We start from the raw sequence: 17,922 nt of genomic DNA on the forward strand, positions 1-17,922 counted from the left end.
TTTAACAAATTACAAAGCGTTATTATGAGATTCAGTGGACACGAGCACTTTAGTTTTGCTGTCAAGATCCTTGCTCACATTGGCTTTTTTGGATTGTGGCTTTTTGGTACGTGGTTGCTTGTTGGATTTCGGTTTGAAGAACCGATCGACCACGTCCAGAAAATTTTCGTGTTGCAGAATGTTGACGATATCGACAATTCTCTCGGAGATCTGTGGGACTTTTAAATTCTGAGTCTTTAGTCTGCGAACGTGGCTAATTTTTGGTCTTTTCGAAGTCCCATCCACGCTTCGGCATTTCCTCAAGCTACGATTAAGAATTTTTCAAAAATTTGCCATTCTTTTTATGTTTACGTCGAACAATACAAATGAATTTTACGTTGAGATTTGCCTGAGCTTCGCTTCGTCCAGTTCACGTCCGGAATGTGATCGTTTTACTACTTGACCTTCGCAGCTTACTTCCGGCTCCAACACGATTTTCTCTTTCGCCTGACTGCTACCCGAGTTCCAGGATTTGTGAGACATGTTCAAAACGATTTTGCAAATAATGAAGGAAATAACATTCATTAGAATTTACACGAATAATCAACGAGAGAAGTAAGTGAAATTTCTATCAAACAAACAATCGTGGTTGCTATGTTGCTAATTTCTCTGCAATAATACTAGCACACACTTGCAAAAGTACAACAGAGTATTAACGAACCTTTATACTTTTACCAATTATTTTGTAATTTTATTAATTTGAAAATTACCTATTACTTGGTTATTGAATAAGAATTCTGTTCCAAAGCCAACTCAAGTCATACTCCCATAGAAAGTTCTAAAAGTTTCTGAAATTATCTCACAGCGCCTGTCGACGAGCAATACGAGCTGTCCGTAATACAGGAACCGATAGAAAGAGTTCGCAGAAATGAAGTAGACAAGTTACAGTAGGTAAGTTACCCACGGTCGATAAAGGAAACATCTGCAAAAGAATTAGCGAGATTCATGCGCATTGTCGTAGGCGCCGACGAACCAGGAAATCAACAAGTGTCCCTCCCCCGTGAAACGGGGTTCTATCTCCGGTTTCGAGATGTCAGTCGGGTTGCCTGTGGCGCAGGCGCGGCTTTTCTCGGGATTGGTCCGAGGACGGGCGGGGGTCCACGAAATGGTCGATATTTTAACTATAGCGGGCTACAGTGGCGCGAGGCTTTACCGAGGCCAGTCCAGTCTCTTTAAAATCGTCGCGAAACAACCCCCCGTTGTGCTACCGTGTGTTAAGTCGTGTGTCGGGAACCTCCGGACTCGCGTTTCGGAGTCATTTCATCATCGAAGCGAGGTGCAGGGTTCGAGTGGAACGCGTGGCGTGCAACCCTACTATTCAGCGATCAACAGTGAGAGGATCAACATTTTCAGGAGGTACATGATCGGAGAAACGACTCGTTGGACGGGAAACGACAGAGAATCGTCAGTGTCCATGTCCTCGAGAAGAATCTCGCTAGCTAGACTTTAAGCTCGATACATTTCTGCCCGACCAGCCACAGTTCGTCGATAGACCGTTTATTGATTTCTCTCTGTCTCCCTCTGTCTCTCTCCCACTCTCGCGGTTTCCTCTCTCACGCTAGAAACTGTGGTCGTCGAGTCGACTTTTCACGCGCTCTGCGCTTGCATGATCCTCGTTGACAGTCTATTCCTGCTTTCAGGTCCTCCCTGCCTCGCTTTTATCTCGGTTAACTTAAATTGTTAAATCCAGAAATTCCTCAAATTTTGCTGGCCCTGGTCTAAGACTCATCTCAGGAGCTATCCGTTGCTCCTGCGATGTTGAGATTATGGACCTAATTGGATGGTTGCTAAATACAATGGTTGGTTCTATGACAAGTTTCACTGACCACCAGTGACGATCCAGTCTGTGTGACCTTCTTCCCTCTCTCTTGCTCTCCTGTTACCTCCCTCTCTTTACCCTTCAAAGGGACGATAGACATGTCAGCTGTGTGATCACGTCGACATTAAAAAGCAACTATGCCATGCCATCGCATGCAGCATAACCAAGAATTATTAACGATCAGGGCTAGACAGGCGACCGAGTTGGCAACGTTATCGGCCGGGCATCGCCGATATCGAGGAATCCAACGTATCGATCCGCACGCGTTTTCGGGATCCAGATTCGAGCGTCACGAGTACGTATACGGAGGCTCCATCTTCCGACTACGTTCATTCTGCCAGCCGCTGAAATCGAAACTGTGTAACGGGCGGCGTGGGTGGCCAGGGGTTGGGAATCGATCTTCCAAAAATATTTGCTCTGTTGCTAGCCACTCGCCACCACCGTTGCCATCATTCCACGGCGCTATATAATAGTGCTCGATCTATTCGTTCTCCTAATATTTCCGCCATTTTAAGACATATTTCATAACCTCACTTGCCGGTTGAACCTCTTACGATTAAATGCAGGACTCTGATTGTGATTCGTAGAGGGACAGGGTTAGGAAATTGGACAAATTTAAAGGCATATTCCGTCTATTTGAAACTGTATGGATATCGTGTTTGTAATTGATTTCTTTTCTTGAATGTTCTATGTCTTTGGTTAGATTTGAGGCGAGTTTAATCGATCTAATTTTTCAGACCACAGAATTTAGTTAGTCGAAAGCTCGAGCTTCTAATTTTTCGTTGCTATTTAAAAAAATTGCATAGAAAATCTCTGTTCCTAGATTTTTTATATCTGTAAATTAAATTTGAAACAACTTGCGTTATAATTGTTTTCATTCATTTGCCGCTGTTTCACCATCGTTTATTTACCAAATTTCGTTGCCTTCACGTCTACCGTATTTTCAAAGTTCGTTGCAGCAATCTTCCATCTTAGCTTCTCAAATTTATTCCACTGTTTGCAAACCCTTCGAGCGCAATTTCATCTGTGAATTGAATTTGAAGCAACTCTTCTGCCTAGCCTAATTTTTATCGCGAAATATTTCCCAAGGGGCTCAAGATTCTTCCAAGCTCCGCCCATAATCTTCCCGGATCTCCGATTCTTTGAAGCTCGATCGTACGTCTCGAATCGCTGATCTACCGAATAAATTAATTTTCGATGAAAACACCGAACGATCTGCTCAACCGATAAAGAAATGTTAGGAGATTTTTCGCACAGGAAAGAGGCTAACAAGATAGTACACAGGTCGTTGCATTTGAATGTTTTAATGTCTTTAGTCGGAGGAATCGAATCTAGCCAAGGGTTGAGAGGCTCTTGGAGCACAAAGACCCGTGTGTCAGTCGCTGAAGAGCATTAACTGTGGAAAGGGGCCGAGTGCTTGAAAGATTTCACCGTTGAAACTCGCTTCACCGATTCATCGATACCGTGAACTTATTTCTTGGTACTTCAACTTCCCAATGAATTTTGTATTCGTCGATTCCTTCACGAACAATCTCTTCCGCCTCTATTTAACGATGGGTCGCCAATAATTTCTCCCATCTTACTTCGTATCCGTCAACTGATCGCAGAATATCTTCCCTAACCTTAAAATATCTCTAACCTAAAAATGCAAGTTGGCACATAGCCGACATGTTTTCAAACGCGATTTAATCGAAAATGGTGCGTCTTACGAACAAACTTCGTTGTATATTTTCGACTTATTTTTTCGTTATTTTTCTTTTTAGATCGGCACGCGCTGGCTTATCGACCGGACAACGAATTTTCCAATCGTAGAAATCGTCCGCCAAATAGATCGCGTACGAAAACACGAATTTTATTTTGTAGAAATTTCAATCGACAGATTAGTTTTCCGCGTTACTTATGCCGAAGAATTGCGCAAGATTTCAAGGTCATGGTACAGCAGGTCACCGAACTCAACCTGACGTTAACTGCACACGATTCTATCAAGTTAAAACTGTATCGTGCCGCCGAAGAAAGCTAGTTTCACAGATTCACGCGACGCTCGTTTCTCTTCCTCGCGATATTACGTTGGCAAAGCTCGTGCAACGCGTTATCGCGTCGCTCTGCATGCATTCGTGCGCACCACCTCGGTGTTAACATGCCGCGATACGATTATCGCGAACCTTGTCCTACTTTCTTCGCCAGCCACTTGGAGCAACACGCGTAGGTGGCTGAAATTTTTCTCCAGAGTTTCGATATTGCCGAATGGTCTGTCGAACTTGCTGCATTGTCATCTTGCGTCGAAAGCTCGCCACTCTGTTCCTCCAATCTTCTTCGCGTTCATCCTCGAGCTTATTTCTTCTCCATAAAGTAAGAAACATTTTCGCGTGTAGGCTCGTGGCATTGGCTATCATCTTCGATCAGAATCTTCTCATTTTGGTCCTCGAAGACGCTCGCTGTTCGTTTCTAACGTTATGTCTTCTTCGTTGAATCTTCAGCAGTTTGTAATATTCCACTTATGACGAGACTGGCCCTGTCACGAATAGCCACGAATTGGAAATTCCTCGTGTCAGTGTTTAGTTGTTTGAGTGGCAAGCAGCGCGATCGCGCTGTTCAGATTTGGTGTGGGAAAGTGCCACTACATTTGAACGCTACGTTATTTTGTATTTGCTTGGCAACTAAGTGATTGCGGTAATGACAAAATCAGCAATTACTTAGTTGCCAACGCAATATTTCATTCCTATCTTCTCAATAATTTTTATCGAAGAAAATTTGGAATATTTGTAAACTAACAGTGCGGATATATAATAAGATAGATGTATTTCGTACAAATTACAAATATGACGAGCGCTGTCTTAGTTCTCTTCGCAATCGATGAAGACAACCGCTGCCACGTTGTTTGCGATTTTTCTACCCTGTTTTTTGAACACCCCTGGGACTCAAACGGTTGATTAAGTTGAAGAAGAACACCAGGTGGTACACGTCGGTTTTTCGTTCGCCTGAGGGGCGAAGAAAGGGAAGAAAATCCTGTGCAGACTAGCTGACCATATTTCGTTAACAACAATCTTCCTTGGCTCTTAAATGCACAGGGCAACTGTTACACCAATTGCAATTTCCTTCGCACGTGAAAGGGTATTGCCGTACCATTTTGCTATTCCAGAATTGTGCAATCTATGGAAGCGGTTGGCTACGGAATGCGAACAGAGAACGTGATATCTGAGGTAGCCTCGCGTGAGAATCTCGAGAGAGTGTTGAATCATGCGACGAGATAGACCCAAAATCAATGGGTCGTAATTGACTTTGTTAAGATATTCGAGTCTGTATCGTTGATCTTACGAAAGTTGTCGGATCTTCGTTATTTCCTACGCTTTGAAAACTGTCTCGGGTCGCTTATTTCAATCCTCAAAGCGCATGAACTTTGCTTCTTCAGCTTGACGCTTAACGGTGGGTCCGAAGAGATGGGAAGAGATGGGTCTTTCGCGAGAAATTATTTTACTTTTTTCTTCGATTTATCATCTTCATCGCGCACGTTTATGACGCGCATAATATCCCATTTAAAAAAGTGGGGGAATTGAAGAGATTGCGTAGGTGTGGATAAGTGTTTCAATAGATCGAAGTAGATTGAAGAGATCACGTTTCTTCATTTTACTTAACTTTTGCTTCGCTTAATTTATTGTTTGTTGTTTTATTTATTCTGTCAATTTATTAATTGTCTAATTTACTTTTTTTATTTTCCTTATTCTCTCAATTTATTAATTTTTGTAATTCACTTAAAAAATACAGAGGACAATTTTTGAGTGGTCCCACATCCACAGCTGGCTTTCACTATGACGTTGGTGGGTTTCTTCAAGTTTCATCGTCAGTGCAGTATAGTTAGAGGGGAAGATAAGAGGTTGGTTATCGAGCAATTCTTCTTGGGTTATTTGTTAGAAGTCTGGCGAGCGTCTGCATGCTCTTTTATCGAAGGGATGGCAGTAGTTTTTAGTTGGACGAGCATCGTAGAATGAAGCGAGGCGGAAACGATAGGACTTGAAATCCGAGGGAAATCTGGTAGCTATGGCTGTGTGGCTCGGCCAAGAAAATCGATAAGAGCCTCCCACTCCGAAGTAAAAATCTCTCTCTCTCTCTCTCTCTCTCTGTCTCTGTGCCTCCGCGTCCAGTTTATTTATAGACTCTGCTCTTTTTAAATTTATTTTACGGCATAACTGCACACGAAATCGCAGCTGATCCCACGTTCAGCGCTACATTCCGCCTTTAGACCTTGTAATCGTTGACTTGATCGAAGGTCGAACGTACGTTTTTCAGAAGAATTCCTCCTTTCTCGTTGCGACGTTTATCCCTTGCATTTGCGAAACTGGATCACTTTGAGCTTTTTCTTTCTTTTTTTTTTTATCGAATAATTTGGTCATTGGCCAACCTGCAACTTCAAAATACTTTTTCGTTTTTTTTTTTTTTTTAACTGAAGGTCTCTTTTCAGGGAAGAACAGGATCATAAGCGTTTGCAAATTGTTTCGGTAGATGAATTTTTGATCGAATCGTAGGAAGTTCGAGAGTCTTTTGTTTCTTAAAATCGTAGATTTTTTTCTGCGGAAGAAGAGAATCGTAAACGTTGGCAGATCTTTCTTTTTCTTCTTTGTTGGTGACGATGGAAGCAAATGACAGTTTTTACATTATCGACGTTGCTGTGGCAGAGCCAGGACAGTTGGAAGGCTCGATTTACTTGGTATTTGTAATTCATATCGTAGAACTGGAAATTCCATACGAATAGCAACGACACCATCTGGAATTATGGAACGATACGTGTCATTCCTATTACATATGCGTCACAGTAAGAGCCAATGTCTGTCTAAGAAGCATTAAGTCGGATCACGAACTTGTAGAAACGGATATTTAAGGGCTTTTGTTTGAATACATTTGCTGGATGCAGTGCACGTGGGTCGACGATATGTATAGCCGCACCTGGCACCAGGAAAAAGTCACGGACGCGGAACTCGTTGTCTTCCTATCGACTTAGGAAGGAACTGACGATTGCCAACCACCGATTCGCTGCCACTTCCACGGAACAGCTCGATCCAATTCACGGTCGAGGAATGTTCGTATTTGGCATTTGATGTTTAGGAAATGTTGTCGTTATTGCTAATTTACTGATGTTGCTAATAAATTGTTATGGAGTTAGCTAATTGTTATTATAAATCTGATTGTTATACTATTATATAATACAATATCATTATATATTTTGCAATTATGTGAGTAATATAATTCAATGAAATAATATAACTATAATTATAGTTATATGAGTATTAGTTATATGTATATATATATTTAATATAATAATGTTAAATAATATAATATTAGATAATAATATATCTGATATTAAATATATATATGAAACATAACATAATACTATTATATATTGTAAAATATTTATATATTTTTAATATTAAAAGGATATATTATTTTTTAAATATATACTATTTAGCTAACTGCTATTATAAACCTGATTGTAATACATTACATAATATAATACCATTATATATTACCAATACCAATACCAATATATTATAATACATATATTTGACAATTATATGAGTATTAGTTATACGAATATATATATTTAATATTAAATATATTAAATATACATACGCATGCAAATACAATATCAAATATATACACACATACATATATGTCATAATGTAATATATTATAATAAATGTTATATATTATAATATGCATATATTTTTTAATATTAAATATATGTTATTTATTGAACATAATATATTACTATATTATAAGTTTGTTAAAAATAATATATATCTTTAGTATTAAAAAATATGTATATAACTAATACTAATATTAATATAATATGATTATATATAAATTATAAGCCTACGTTATTATTAGTTAACTAATGCAAGAAAATCGTGCGACTAAAATTACAATGCAGCTCCTTCTTCAACTTATCGTATTGGGTCGCCCTTACTGCTTCGAATAATTGAAATATTTGGTGATCGATGAGTGGTGGCTCGGTCGAGCCCACGTGCTTTTTGTAGGAACCTGTAGTTGGAGGTTATCGGGTTTGACTGTCCCCATTGTGGGATTATCGATCATGTGGTCGGTCATGGCTACAGATGTGCCGGCAATTGCATTCAGTAATATACACGGTGAACAAAAAGAAACGACCTCCACTGATTGCGAACAAGTTGGAACATATTTCATACGAACATATTGAACAAAACTGTGTCCGATGTTATTAATAATAATTTACAATTGAAACTGTTTCAGTGATTAAACGATATTTGTATCTTTATTCGAATGGCCATCAATCAATTTACACGCGCAACACGTAATTGCGCATAGAATTAGAAAGAATTGTTTCCAAATGTAAGAACAAATTTTTACTGCGTTTCACGCCAGCAGGATGATCTCTAACGTCTACGGGATGATTCAAACGTGTTGTACCCTTCGCGGTCTTTCAATCGCGTCGCATCCTTTGAATTTCTTTCGTATCACGCGATACGAAATTTTTACGGAAAATTGCAAAACAACGTTTCGAAAAATAACTCGCAAATGTCAAGATAACAACGATAGATAACGAGATAGGAAAAACTAGATAGATTAGAGTGTGAACGTGTTGGACGTTGATCGAAGTGGATATGTCTGGGTGAAACAATGCTACGCCGATGCAATTTTTTAAATCATCCTGTACATCAGACTCGTGTATTCTGCAATTGTAGAGACGTTATAACGTTGATAGCATCGAGCAAAGAATAATTTACAATTGACATTAATTGATAGGCAAACGCAATAGACGAAGCAGACAATGGCACCGCACGTGTGACATTCTTCTTCCAGCCCTGCGTGGGCGTGTTCACACGTATCAGGAAACCGCGATATCGTGGAAAGAACTATGACAAGAAACGGGCAAAAACGAAAGAAACCACAAACATAGCCACGTTGGCCATTCGTCTATCAGTTAGCCATTTCCCAGCTAATTAGAACCTGGTTGCTCTTGTCACGTCTATTGTGCCTTTGTGCCAGATCATCGTAGAAAGTGTCGAATAAAAATGACGAAAAACAGTGTACCGCTTCCAAGTCCGAAGGAAGTTTTCGTTTAGTGGAATCGTCTTAAAAATATTCACGGGTTGTCGATTTGGTAAAAAAATTGTGTCCAGGTGCCTTTGTGTGGCTCGTTTTAATTCCGACAGGACATTTGTCATTTATTTTTGAATCGAAGGTCAGCAAAATTATGAAAAATAATTGCACCTGTGTTTTCCCGTTATTCTGAGAAAAAGATTCTCGTAGAATCTCGTAGAAAAGTCTTCGTAATTTATTTTTCGATCGAAAATTATCGGGAAAAGTGGTACTTCGTATATTTTCTATCAAGGGAAATTGGAAAAGAATTTCCATCGAAATTCGCATTTTCCACAATTTTGGAATTTCAAAGTAGTCGGATCCAGACTATCGAACGTACCGCCGGGAAAAATTCAATTCTGGAAAAATTGGTTGCTGGAAAATGGCAGACGAAGGGTTGAAGGGTCAAACAGAGAAGTCAACGAAAAATAGCAGGCCACCTGTCAAGGACTCCGTGTTGGAACTGAGGACGAGGATGACTCGGCTGATGTCCATCGTCGATATTACCCCGCACAACAAACTTCCGGTACCGCCATGCGTTTGTTTCGTCGCGATAACGTTAATTGCTATGTTGCAGTGTTGTTCGATCGAGGCTGGCGAACGCGTCGTGGAAAATTCTTAGTGGCTTAATCGACAGTGAACAGCCGGTGAAAGCGTTGAAGCCGGTGAAAGAGTCGCAGAATGTTAACAGAGATACGCTAGAAAATTGAATTAGCCTCTTCTTGTCGGTTTTTCTAGAAATGTGGGCTTTTAGGAGGGTAGGGATTTCGAGACAATGTTGCAAATTTATTAGAAAAATGTTTCCTGAATATGCAAGATATATCGAAAAATATTCAAATGAAAATTTGTCATCTTTCTGGAAAATTGCTCGAAGAAAAATTGTTGCCTTTGCTGTTTGTCGTTGGAAATTATTAAAATTATTAAGACCAGAGTTAGTTTATGTCTTGATACGTATTTTTTCTTATGAATTCCGCAACATATTGCTTGCTTGGAAATGTTGCAAAAATGAGTCATACGTTTGAACGTAGACACAGGTACAAGTGGCAGAAATTGCAACAAATTTTACCATTACCTGTTATAATAATAAGCTTTTAAAATACATATAGCATCTGAGCATATTTGCATGTTAAGTTTCTTCCAAACTCGATAAACATATGCCACACATTTATAAATAACGCTAAGTATACCAACAAAGTTTCGTCATATTTTGTTTTCGATCTGTTTGCAACATTGTTGGCGCAGCATACAATACAGCATATTCACAGGCAATTTTTCTAATAAATTTTCAAATAGCGACGTAATAAGTTATACAATACGAATGAACGTACAGGGTGTCCCAAAAGTGAAGCAAAGTTTGAGAGAAATAATCGCAAGATATTATCGAAATATTAATTTGCATATCAACGTAATGCATGCAAATATTGCACATAAAATTATGATACGAAAGAAGCGTATATAAATTACGTTGTCATATTTAATATAAATTGACGCTGTCATTAGCGAGGTACAAAAAACATGGCTGAAAACATAAGAGTCGAATGGATAATCGCATATTAGCAAAACGGTAACAGGCTGCTGCACAATGGTGCACGCTACTGCACGTGCATCAAATGCAAACTTAAAAAAAGACAGCCGATGGATGTTGTTGGATAACAATCGCATATGCTCGATAATGTATGATATCACGAACAATTCATCGAGTTAAGCCTCGAAGTGCATTCCATTTGTCTGTAAATTTTAGTTGTATACTGAGAAACCTATCGACCCAATATGACAATACGAGTCTGTGTTATGGCTGAATGAGATTGTGGTTACGCAGCTTGAGATTACGAATCGTTGATTTGCTGTAACAGTGACATAACCTAAAAAAGTTACGAGTTGAAATGTTCTTAGAGTTTCGTGATGATGCAATAGCGACGGTGTTGCCCTCGCGCGACCAATTTCCCAACTTCACTCAACCACTGTTTTCTCTACCAATAGCTTGTTAATTAAATGAAATGCCAATAACTCGAGAACGATGAACTTCGAGTTGTTGCAGCAAATGAACGAGATCGTGTGCAATGTGGAATAGGCGAGATGTAACTACAAATGAAATAAAGATTATTTACGTAATGTGGAATTGCTTTTAGATGGCGGGCCAGGATCCAAAGTTTCAGAAGGAGGCCGCGGACCAGAACTTCGACTACATGTTCAAGTTGCTGATCATCGGCAACTCGTCGGTAGGCAAAACGTCCTTTTTGTTCCGCTACGCGGACGATTCCTTCACCTCGGCCTTCGTATCGACCGTGGGCATCGATTTTAAGGTGAAAACGGTCTTCAGACACGACAAAAGGGTCAAGCTACAGATCTGGGTCAGTATTACCCCGTACGTTTTTCCCCTTGCGTTTCCACTATCTCTGTTATGTTGTTTCTTTCTTCTTATAATTTATTGCGAGAATATTTTAAAAATTGAAAAAAGTGGAAAGAAAAGAAACGAGTTTTATCACGGACAATATATTAGCTGACAGAGTAGGGTCGATACTTTTTGAAGAGAAAATATCGTGTCAACGAAACTGAATAATATTTTAATAATTTTTAATAATTTTAATAATCTTTCGTATACTTTGATTCAACGTTATATTTCTGAACAAAAATTTCAATCAAATTTGTTAAACTTAAACGAGCAACATGTTGAGAAAATGTTATTTCAGGCAAAGTGTAAAATGCCTGTCTATGAGAAGATCGGTATTTGTTATATTTATTTATGTATCTTAATTATATTATCTTATCCATTTTGTATTTTCTAGCTGCTATTTTTCTTTCCTTATTTTCATTCACGACTACAAGTGTAGTATCTTTAACGTCATCAGGTGAATTGGACGACCCACGGGTATTCATTTAAACGGTATCTGTTAAATTATGCCAAACTTCATCATAATTTGTTTGCTAGATGATACCTGCTACAGATTACGTAGGATCAGATTGCTTCGAGGAGATATGATACACGTGTGAAGCCCTGTTGGGTGTGTGTGTCAAAACTCGCCAAACATAAAATTTTAAGACGATAACCCTAACAACCTAACCTCAACCTAACTCTAGTAACACTTAACCTTAAACTGAAAGCACCGAAAGTTGGACTGTGACTTGAACGTATTATCACGTACATCGTAGAATAATTGATATTTCATAAAGGTCAGTACACAATGGCAAGAACTTTATACGAGTTAGATGAAAGTTTTTCAGCAAGAAGACGTACTTTTTCCAATAAACAAATTTCAGGTGAACAAAAATGGCGGCTTCTTCCAGCCATTTCCTGTCCCATGATTTTGTAATTGAATTTTCTGATAACTGGAATCGTATCTTATCACAAGACACGAATTTTTAAGCTGACAATTCGTTTCTGAAATGTGGGAGATCAAAGAACTCAAAATTCACTCGGATTTTGTTTCAGTCCGACGACGTACATCTTTCAAGTTGGCAACTAAGTGATTGCGGATTTTCTCATTACCACCTAATGACAAAACCCGCAATCACTTAGTTGCCAACCCAACAAATTATAATTTAAAGTTGTTGCTGGATGTTTAAGGCTGGTGCCCACGAAAGAACCTCGAGTTGCTCGACCCGCCATTCACAGGAACTAATTGTTGGCTCAATTTGACAATTTGTCGCGACTCACCTTTCGTCGTACGAAATCCCTTGAGGCAAAAATTCAGTTCCAACACCCATGGGATTAAAATTAGCGTGCAATAATATTGCTGGATTGAATAATAAATATGATATATCCAATATTTATATAAATTAACGATATTGTGTTGGCAACTAAGTGATTGCGGCTTTTGTCATTAGGTGGTAATAACAAAACCCGCAATCACTTAGTTGCCAACCAATAATATGAACAAAAGTTATAATAATGTAATAATAATAATAATAATAGATTATATAAATAACATACAATATGAATATTGAGTATAATATTGCTTTTTCCATATGTTTCAATTTATTGGAAAACAGATATTTCACTGTTTCCTCTGGTTCGTCGTTTCCAACTAATTGTCCATATTTTCCATTTATTGCAAAATATTTTCAACGTACTCTTTCTGCTTCTCTTTTTAACTCGTTGTTTCCAATTTATTCCAATTGTCTTTTTTTTCTATCTGTCGATCGAATTTACAAAGAGAAATTAATAGAGAACAGCTATGGGCAGCATGTTCTTTCTTCGATTTGTTTTGAAATATTAAAAAGCTTCAAAGGACAGAAATACTGGTAGAGGAAGAAGTATATTTTTGTGTGATAGATCGTTTTACGGTTATACACGTGAAATAAAGCCGTAGAGCAAATGTAAATTCGATCGTCGCATACGAGAAAAAAGATAACTGGAATAAATTGAAAACAAGGAATTAAAAAGAGAAGCAAAAAGAGTACGTTGAAAATATTTTGCAATAAATGGTAACGTTCAGCCACAAGCACAGCGTACCGCACGTGGCTTCATTTATCAACCGAATCGAACGTTATCGCTTCCTTGTTCAAGACACTCGTAGTAATCGTAATTTATTTCATCGTTTTCGAACAACAATCATTTAGAAACTATTTTTCATCAATTGCTATAATGGTTCAAGATATTACTATTGTTCTTTTAATAAGTTCTTTTAATTTTCTTTTACAGAAAAATTTACCAATTTCACAAATGGTGTACCAATTACTTCACTACGCTGATAATTGTTTTTTAATTTTTGAAAATTCTGCAAATTTGTTGCTTCCATTATCCACGTTATTTATTGCAGAAAATGTTACCGTTTATTTCCTTGAATATTAAGGGAATTTATTTTATTTATTTTTCAAATTAAATATATTGAAATGTTCAGAGAAAACTCGTCAATTAATTATCACTTAATTTTAAAATTCGCAGAGAAGCTTCTCATAATTTTATTATTCGTGTCAGAACTGTTGTACTTCAGAAAATATTACTATTCATTTTAATTAATTATAATTGAATTAATTTTATTTATTTATTTGTTTCATTGATTATTTTTTAATTCACACAAAAAGAACTATTAGTCCCATCGATCGGATAAATTATTTTTCACGATACTTTTAGTTATTATTTAATAATCTTGAAAGTCAGGAAAGGCCAATTTTAATCCGAGGATCCGTTTTATTGCAGGATACCGCAGGTCAGGAAAGATACAGGACGATAACGACGGCCTACTACAGAGGCGCGATGGGCTTCATCCTAATGTACGACATCACAAACGAGGAGTCGTTCAATTCGGTGCAGGACTGGGTCACACAGATCAAAACTTATTCGTGTGACAACGCTCAGGTTATCCTGGTTGGCAACAAGTGCGACATGGAGGACGAAAGGGTGATAACTACTGAAAGGGGCAAGCAATTGGCGGACCAATTAGGCGTCCAATTTTTTGAGACATCGGCTAAAGAAAACATCAACATCAAGGTGAGCCTAGCATCTGGACCATCTTCGTTTATTTATAATTAATTTATAATCACATTGTGGATTCTTATATTTATGAAAAATTTATATTTTGATAAATATTTTGATAAAAAGACATTCAAGATTATAATATCATAACATTTGCAAAGACTAAGTTAGAATTTCATATTGGCATATAAACTAATAAAAAACATTGTCTGACTAATCAATTTCTCAGTTTTTGTCAATATACAAATTTACATAATGTTAGACGAACGAATGAAATAACAAGGAACGTAGGATTTTTAATTAAATTTTGAAACCGTTCATTTGGCCAGGCCTGGTAAGGTTAGTGTCAAACTAAAGCCAATTACCAATAGAACAGGACTATCAATTTTTCATCCTAATGAAACTTAGCTTTAGCTTAATTGCCCTTTGGAGACATCAGAATCTTAGATGACTTTTTATTCAGCGAACCTCGACTCATCCACTTCACTAGAACTCGACTTTAGCTTCGTTACCACTTGGAGACACAAGAATCAGGAATGTTTTTTTATTAGTTTATGAGCTAAAGCCAAATTTTAATAGAAGCCAAAATTGCATTAGAATTTGGGTTAAAAAATTAGCCTCTTTAAAATTGGTTCGAGAAATATATTATTCTTTCTTCGTGGAAGTTATACAAAGTATTCCACCAATAGTTAAACACCACGTCCATTTTCATTTTTCTTCGACTGTTTACCCAGCCCATTATCCTAGCCAATACATAACTATCACGCGGTTGAGAAGGTTATCGCGTCACGTTTCTGCATTTATTTCCATCCGTGATGGTGTGTGTAAACAGTGTGCCATTACCTTCGACCAGGCATCCTCAATTACCGCTCATCTACACCCATTAATCATCCCAACACGACGGGTCAAACCTATTGGCACTGGCATATCGACGTCCATTCGATCGATTTTTCTGCCCACGGTTATCCGCGTCTACCTTTAGACCGCGTGACGTACATGAGATTTCAGCTTTTCTATTGGAAAACACCTTGGTACCATAAAACGATAGCAAGGCAAGCAATTTGTAGAGGATTAACGATGATTTCTAGTGTTTTCGTTACTGAAAGTGTTGTTCAAACAACGTCAAACAACGTCAAACCACGTCAAACAACGATAAAAGATATTATACGAGGTCGAGTAACATTGAATAACGTGAGAAACGGACGTTAGAAAATGTCAGGCGACGTCAGACAATATCAAACAACGTCAAACATGCAATACGTATAAAGGAACCGATTTTGAAAGTTTATAGATATTGAGCAAATTGAAGTATCAAGAGAATCGCATGTTATGTTGTAGATATGATTGATCCTATAAGGAATATTGAGCCAAAATATGAAACTTATCAGATGTCTACTGTTTGAGTAAACGTATAAAGTCTGCGAGAAGAGTTAGGGCTACAGATTAGAGACATTGTTGAGCTGTTTTCAATTGTCGATTGACCACGAATTATTTCTATAGCAAAAGTAGAAGAAGACAAACTGACATATATCTATTTTAACCTTAGATTAAGTCGATATCTACACTACACTACACAGAGGCTACATTAAATTTTTTAGAAGTAACTTAACACTTCGATGGCCACATATTTCGACGTAGATCTTACTGTCACTCGTCGGTTGTTCTGACCTACTTTTCACCTCTTGAGAAAATTCCCTCGAATCCATCATCATGATAGAATTTTTATCGTGTTATCCTAATTTATTTTGTACACCTATGTGTTATATGAATTTGTTTATTTACTTGCCGATTGTTACATCCATACAGTTACAGAAATTGGGATTATAACCTTCTTCTGACCATTCATTTTCACCGAATCATTAGACTGATAAATTGCTGGTCTTGTCAATGCATTTTCCAAATCGTTTCATTTCAAGAGGACACTATCAGGTACAGGAATCATTTGTCTTACGCTTCAATTAAATGAAATTAAGCTAAAACTCTAAAGTCATGTAAACCTAACGACGACCAACTGACTGACGGTGCAAGTGTTAAACAAAATTGAGATTCTAACAGGCCAAATCTGTGTACGCGAGGTTCAGAGTAAGCCAATATTAGGTTAGGTTAGGTTAAGTTAGGTTAAGATCTTTCAGAAACAACGTAAGCAAAACTGATATTAGGGCGTAAAATTAAACTGTATCCAGATTAACTATGACACTCTATGAGAAGTTAGATCTACCAATGTGTCCTTGTTTGAAAAGAGGGCGTGAACCAATCTCCGCTAGTAGATCATTAATCACACGATCACGTCAATTAGTGCAGCTCAATTACTCGGAATCTTTTTTCCCCTATGTTCCTCAAATATTAAGGCAATTAAACCCAAGCAAATTCCATTTCACAGACGGTATTCGAGCAGCTGGTGGACATAATATGCGACAAGATGAGCGAATCCTTGGACAATGATCCGACCTTGCTGGCGGGTGGAATGGGTCAGGCGAAGGGTCAACGACTCACCGATCAGCCGACCAATCCAACGGACGACAATTGTAATTGCTAAGAACATGGACGCCCATCTAATTGCTTTGCAAGCATAATAAGAAGGATAAGAATGAGTAAGAAGAAAACCAAGAAGAAGGAGATGAAGATGAAGATGAAGATGAAGAAGGGAAAAGATGAAGAAATATTAGAAGAAAAACGAGTGTATGCCTGTATATGTATGTGTGAACGTTTGTGCACGTGGTCTTGTGTGTATGATGAGTGTGTAGCTATGCGTGTGAGTGTGTAGCTATGCGGGAAAAGAGCAAGTGAGAGAGAGAGAAAGAGAGGAGGAGGAAGGTCAAGTGATAAACGCTGGCTCTAGTTCACTTTGTTCATCGTTCCTTTGACCTATGTTTCCGGCCGTTCTTCGTTCTGCTCTTTTTCTTTCCTCCTTTCTCGATCGATATATTTATATATGTGCACATAAATAATGTATATGCACAGGGCGAACCGTGCTACTCCATTTGACGAACATTGCTTCCCGTGTTGATAAAACGATCGTTGAGAATCCGAAGCAGACATTTGGTAAATTTCGAATTAGAGAAACGCCGAGTCGTTCAGACCTAACCTATCTTTTGTCATTGCACCGATTTCGGCATACTGTTCTTTGGGATAATTTGGAACAATCGCCTTGATCTTGTCTCTAATCTATCCTTTGTTATTACAACAATTTGGGAATTAAAAAACTATTGGAAATTAATTTTCGTAGATTTGTTTAATTTTGAATATCGTACTGAATAACAACTTTGAATTCCTTCCTTTTAAGTTCTTCACCCATCTTTCTGTCATTAATCAAATTTGGGAATTTCGATATCTAAGGATTACCCAAACTTGAAATTTTCAACATGCAAAGTTGCTCTATACAATAATTTCAATACCTATGCTTTAGTTTCTAACCTATCTTTTGCCATTAGCTCAATTTGGGAATCTAATTACTGGAGAATTATAACTTTATGATATTTAATAGTTTCAGCAATATTTTGTATATTTTAATGTTTCGTTTCTAATTCATAAATTGTTT

At 37.8% G+C, this 17,922-nt stretch overlaps 1 protein-coding gene and 1 long non-coding RNA gene across 5 annotated transcripts in view; one reads left to right on the forward strand and one right to left on the reverse strand.

Annotated features, from left to right (window-relative positions):
- LOC105666954 overlaps nt 1-17,922 on the reverse strand; it is a 63,473-nt gene that overhangs the window by 17,216 nt on the left and 28,335 nt on the right. The window lies entirely within an intron of this gene.
- Nucleotides 1,164-17,601, forward strand: LOC100650351 (ras-related protein Rab-3). Of its 4 annotated transcripts, none has more exons than XM_012319808.3 (4): nt 1,164-1,395; nt 11,098-11,319; nt 14,109-14,399; nt 16,765-17,601. In XM_012319808.3, the coding sequence occupies exons 2-4, from the start codon at nt 11,098-11,100 to the stop codon at nt 16,918-16,920; spliced, it is 669 nt and encodes a 222-aa protein (XP_012175198.1). In that variant the 5' UTR covers nt 1,164-1,395; the 3' UTR covers nt 16,921-17,601. The 4 variants fall into 4 exon arrangements, with proteins under 4 accessions (XP_012175198.1, XP_003403177.2, XP_012175196.1 ...); XM_003403129.4 differs by lacking the exon at nt 1,164-1,395 and adding an exon at nt 8,697-9,494; XM_012319806.3 differs by lacking the exon at nt 1,164-1,395 and adding an exon at nt 9,556-9,726.

This window comes from Bombus terrestris, chromosome 16, assembly GCF_910591885.1.
Source record: "Bombus terrestris chromosome 16, iyBomTerr1.2, whole genome shotgun sequence".
NCBI classification, from domain to species: Eukaryota; Metazoa; Arthropoda; class Insecta; order Hymenoptera; family Apidae; genus Bombus; species Bombus terrestris.

What these genes read in the sequence shown, in the direction of transcription:
- LOC100650351 (XM_003403129.4), top strand. Translation starts at nt 9,351, where the DNA reads ATGGCAGACGAAGGGTTGAAGGGTCAAACAGAGAAGTCAACGAAAAAT. An exon ending in GGGTCAAGCTACAGATCTGG is followed by an intron (nt 11,320 to 14,108) that starts GTCAGTATTACC and finishes GTTTTATTGCAG; the next exon opens with GATACCGCAGGTCAGGAAAG. An exon ending in AAGAAAACATCAACATCAAG is followed by an intron (nt 14,400 to 16,764) that starts GTGAGCCTAGCA and finishes TCCATTTCACAG; the next exon opens with ACGGTATTCGAGCAGCTGGT.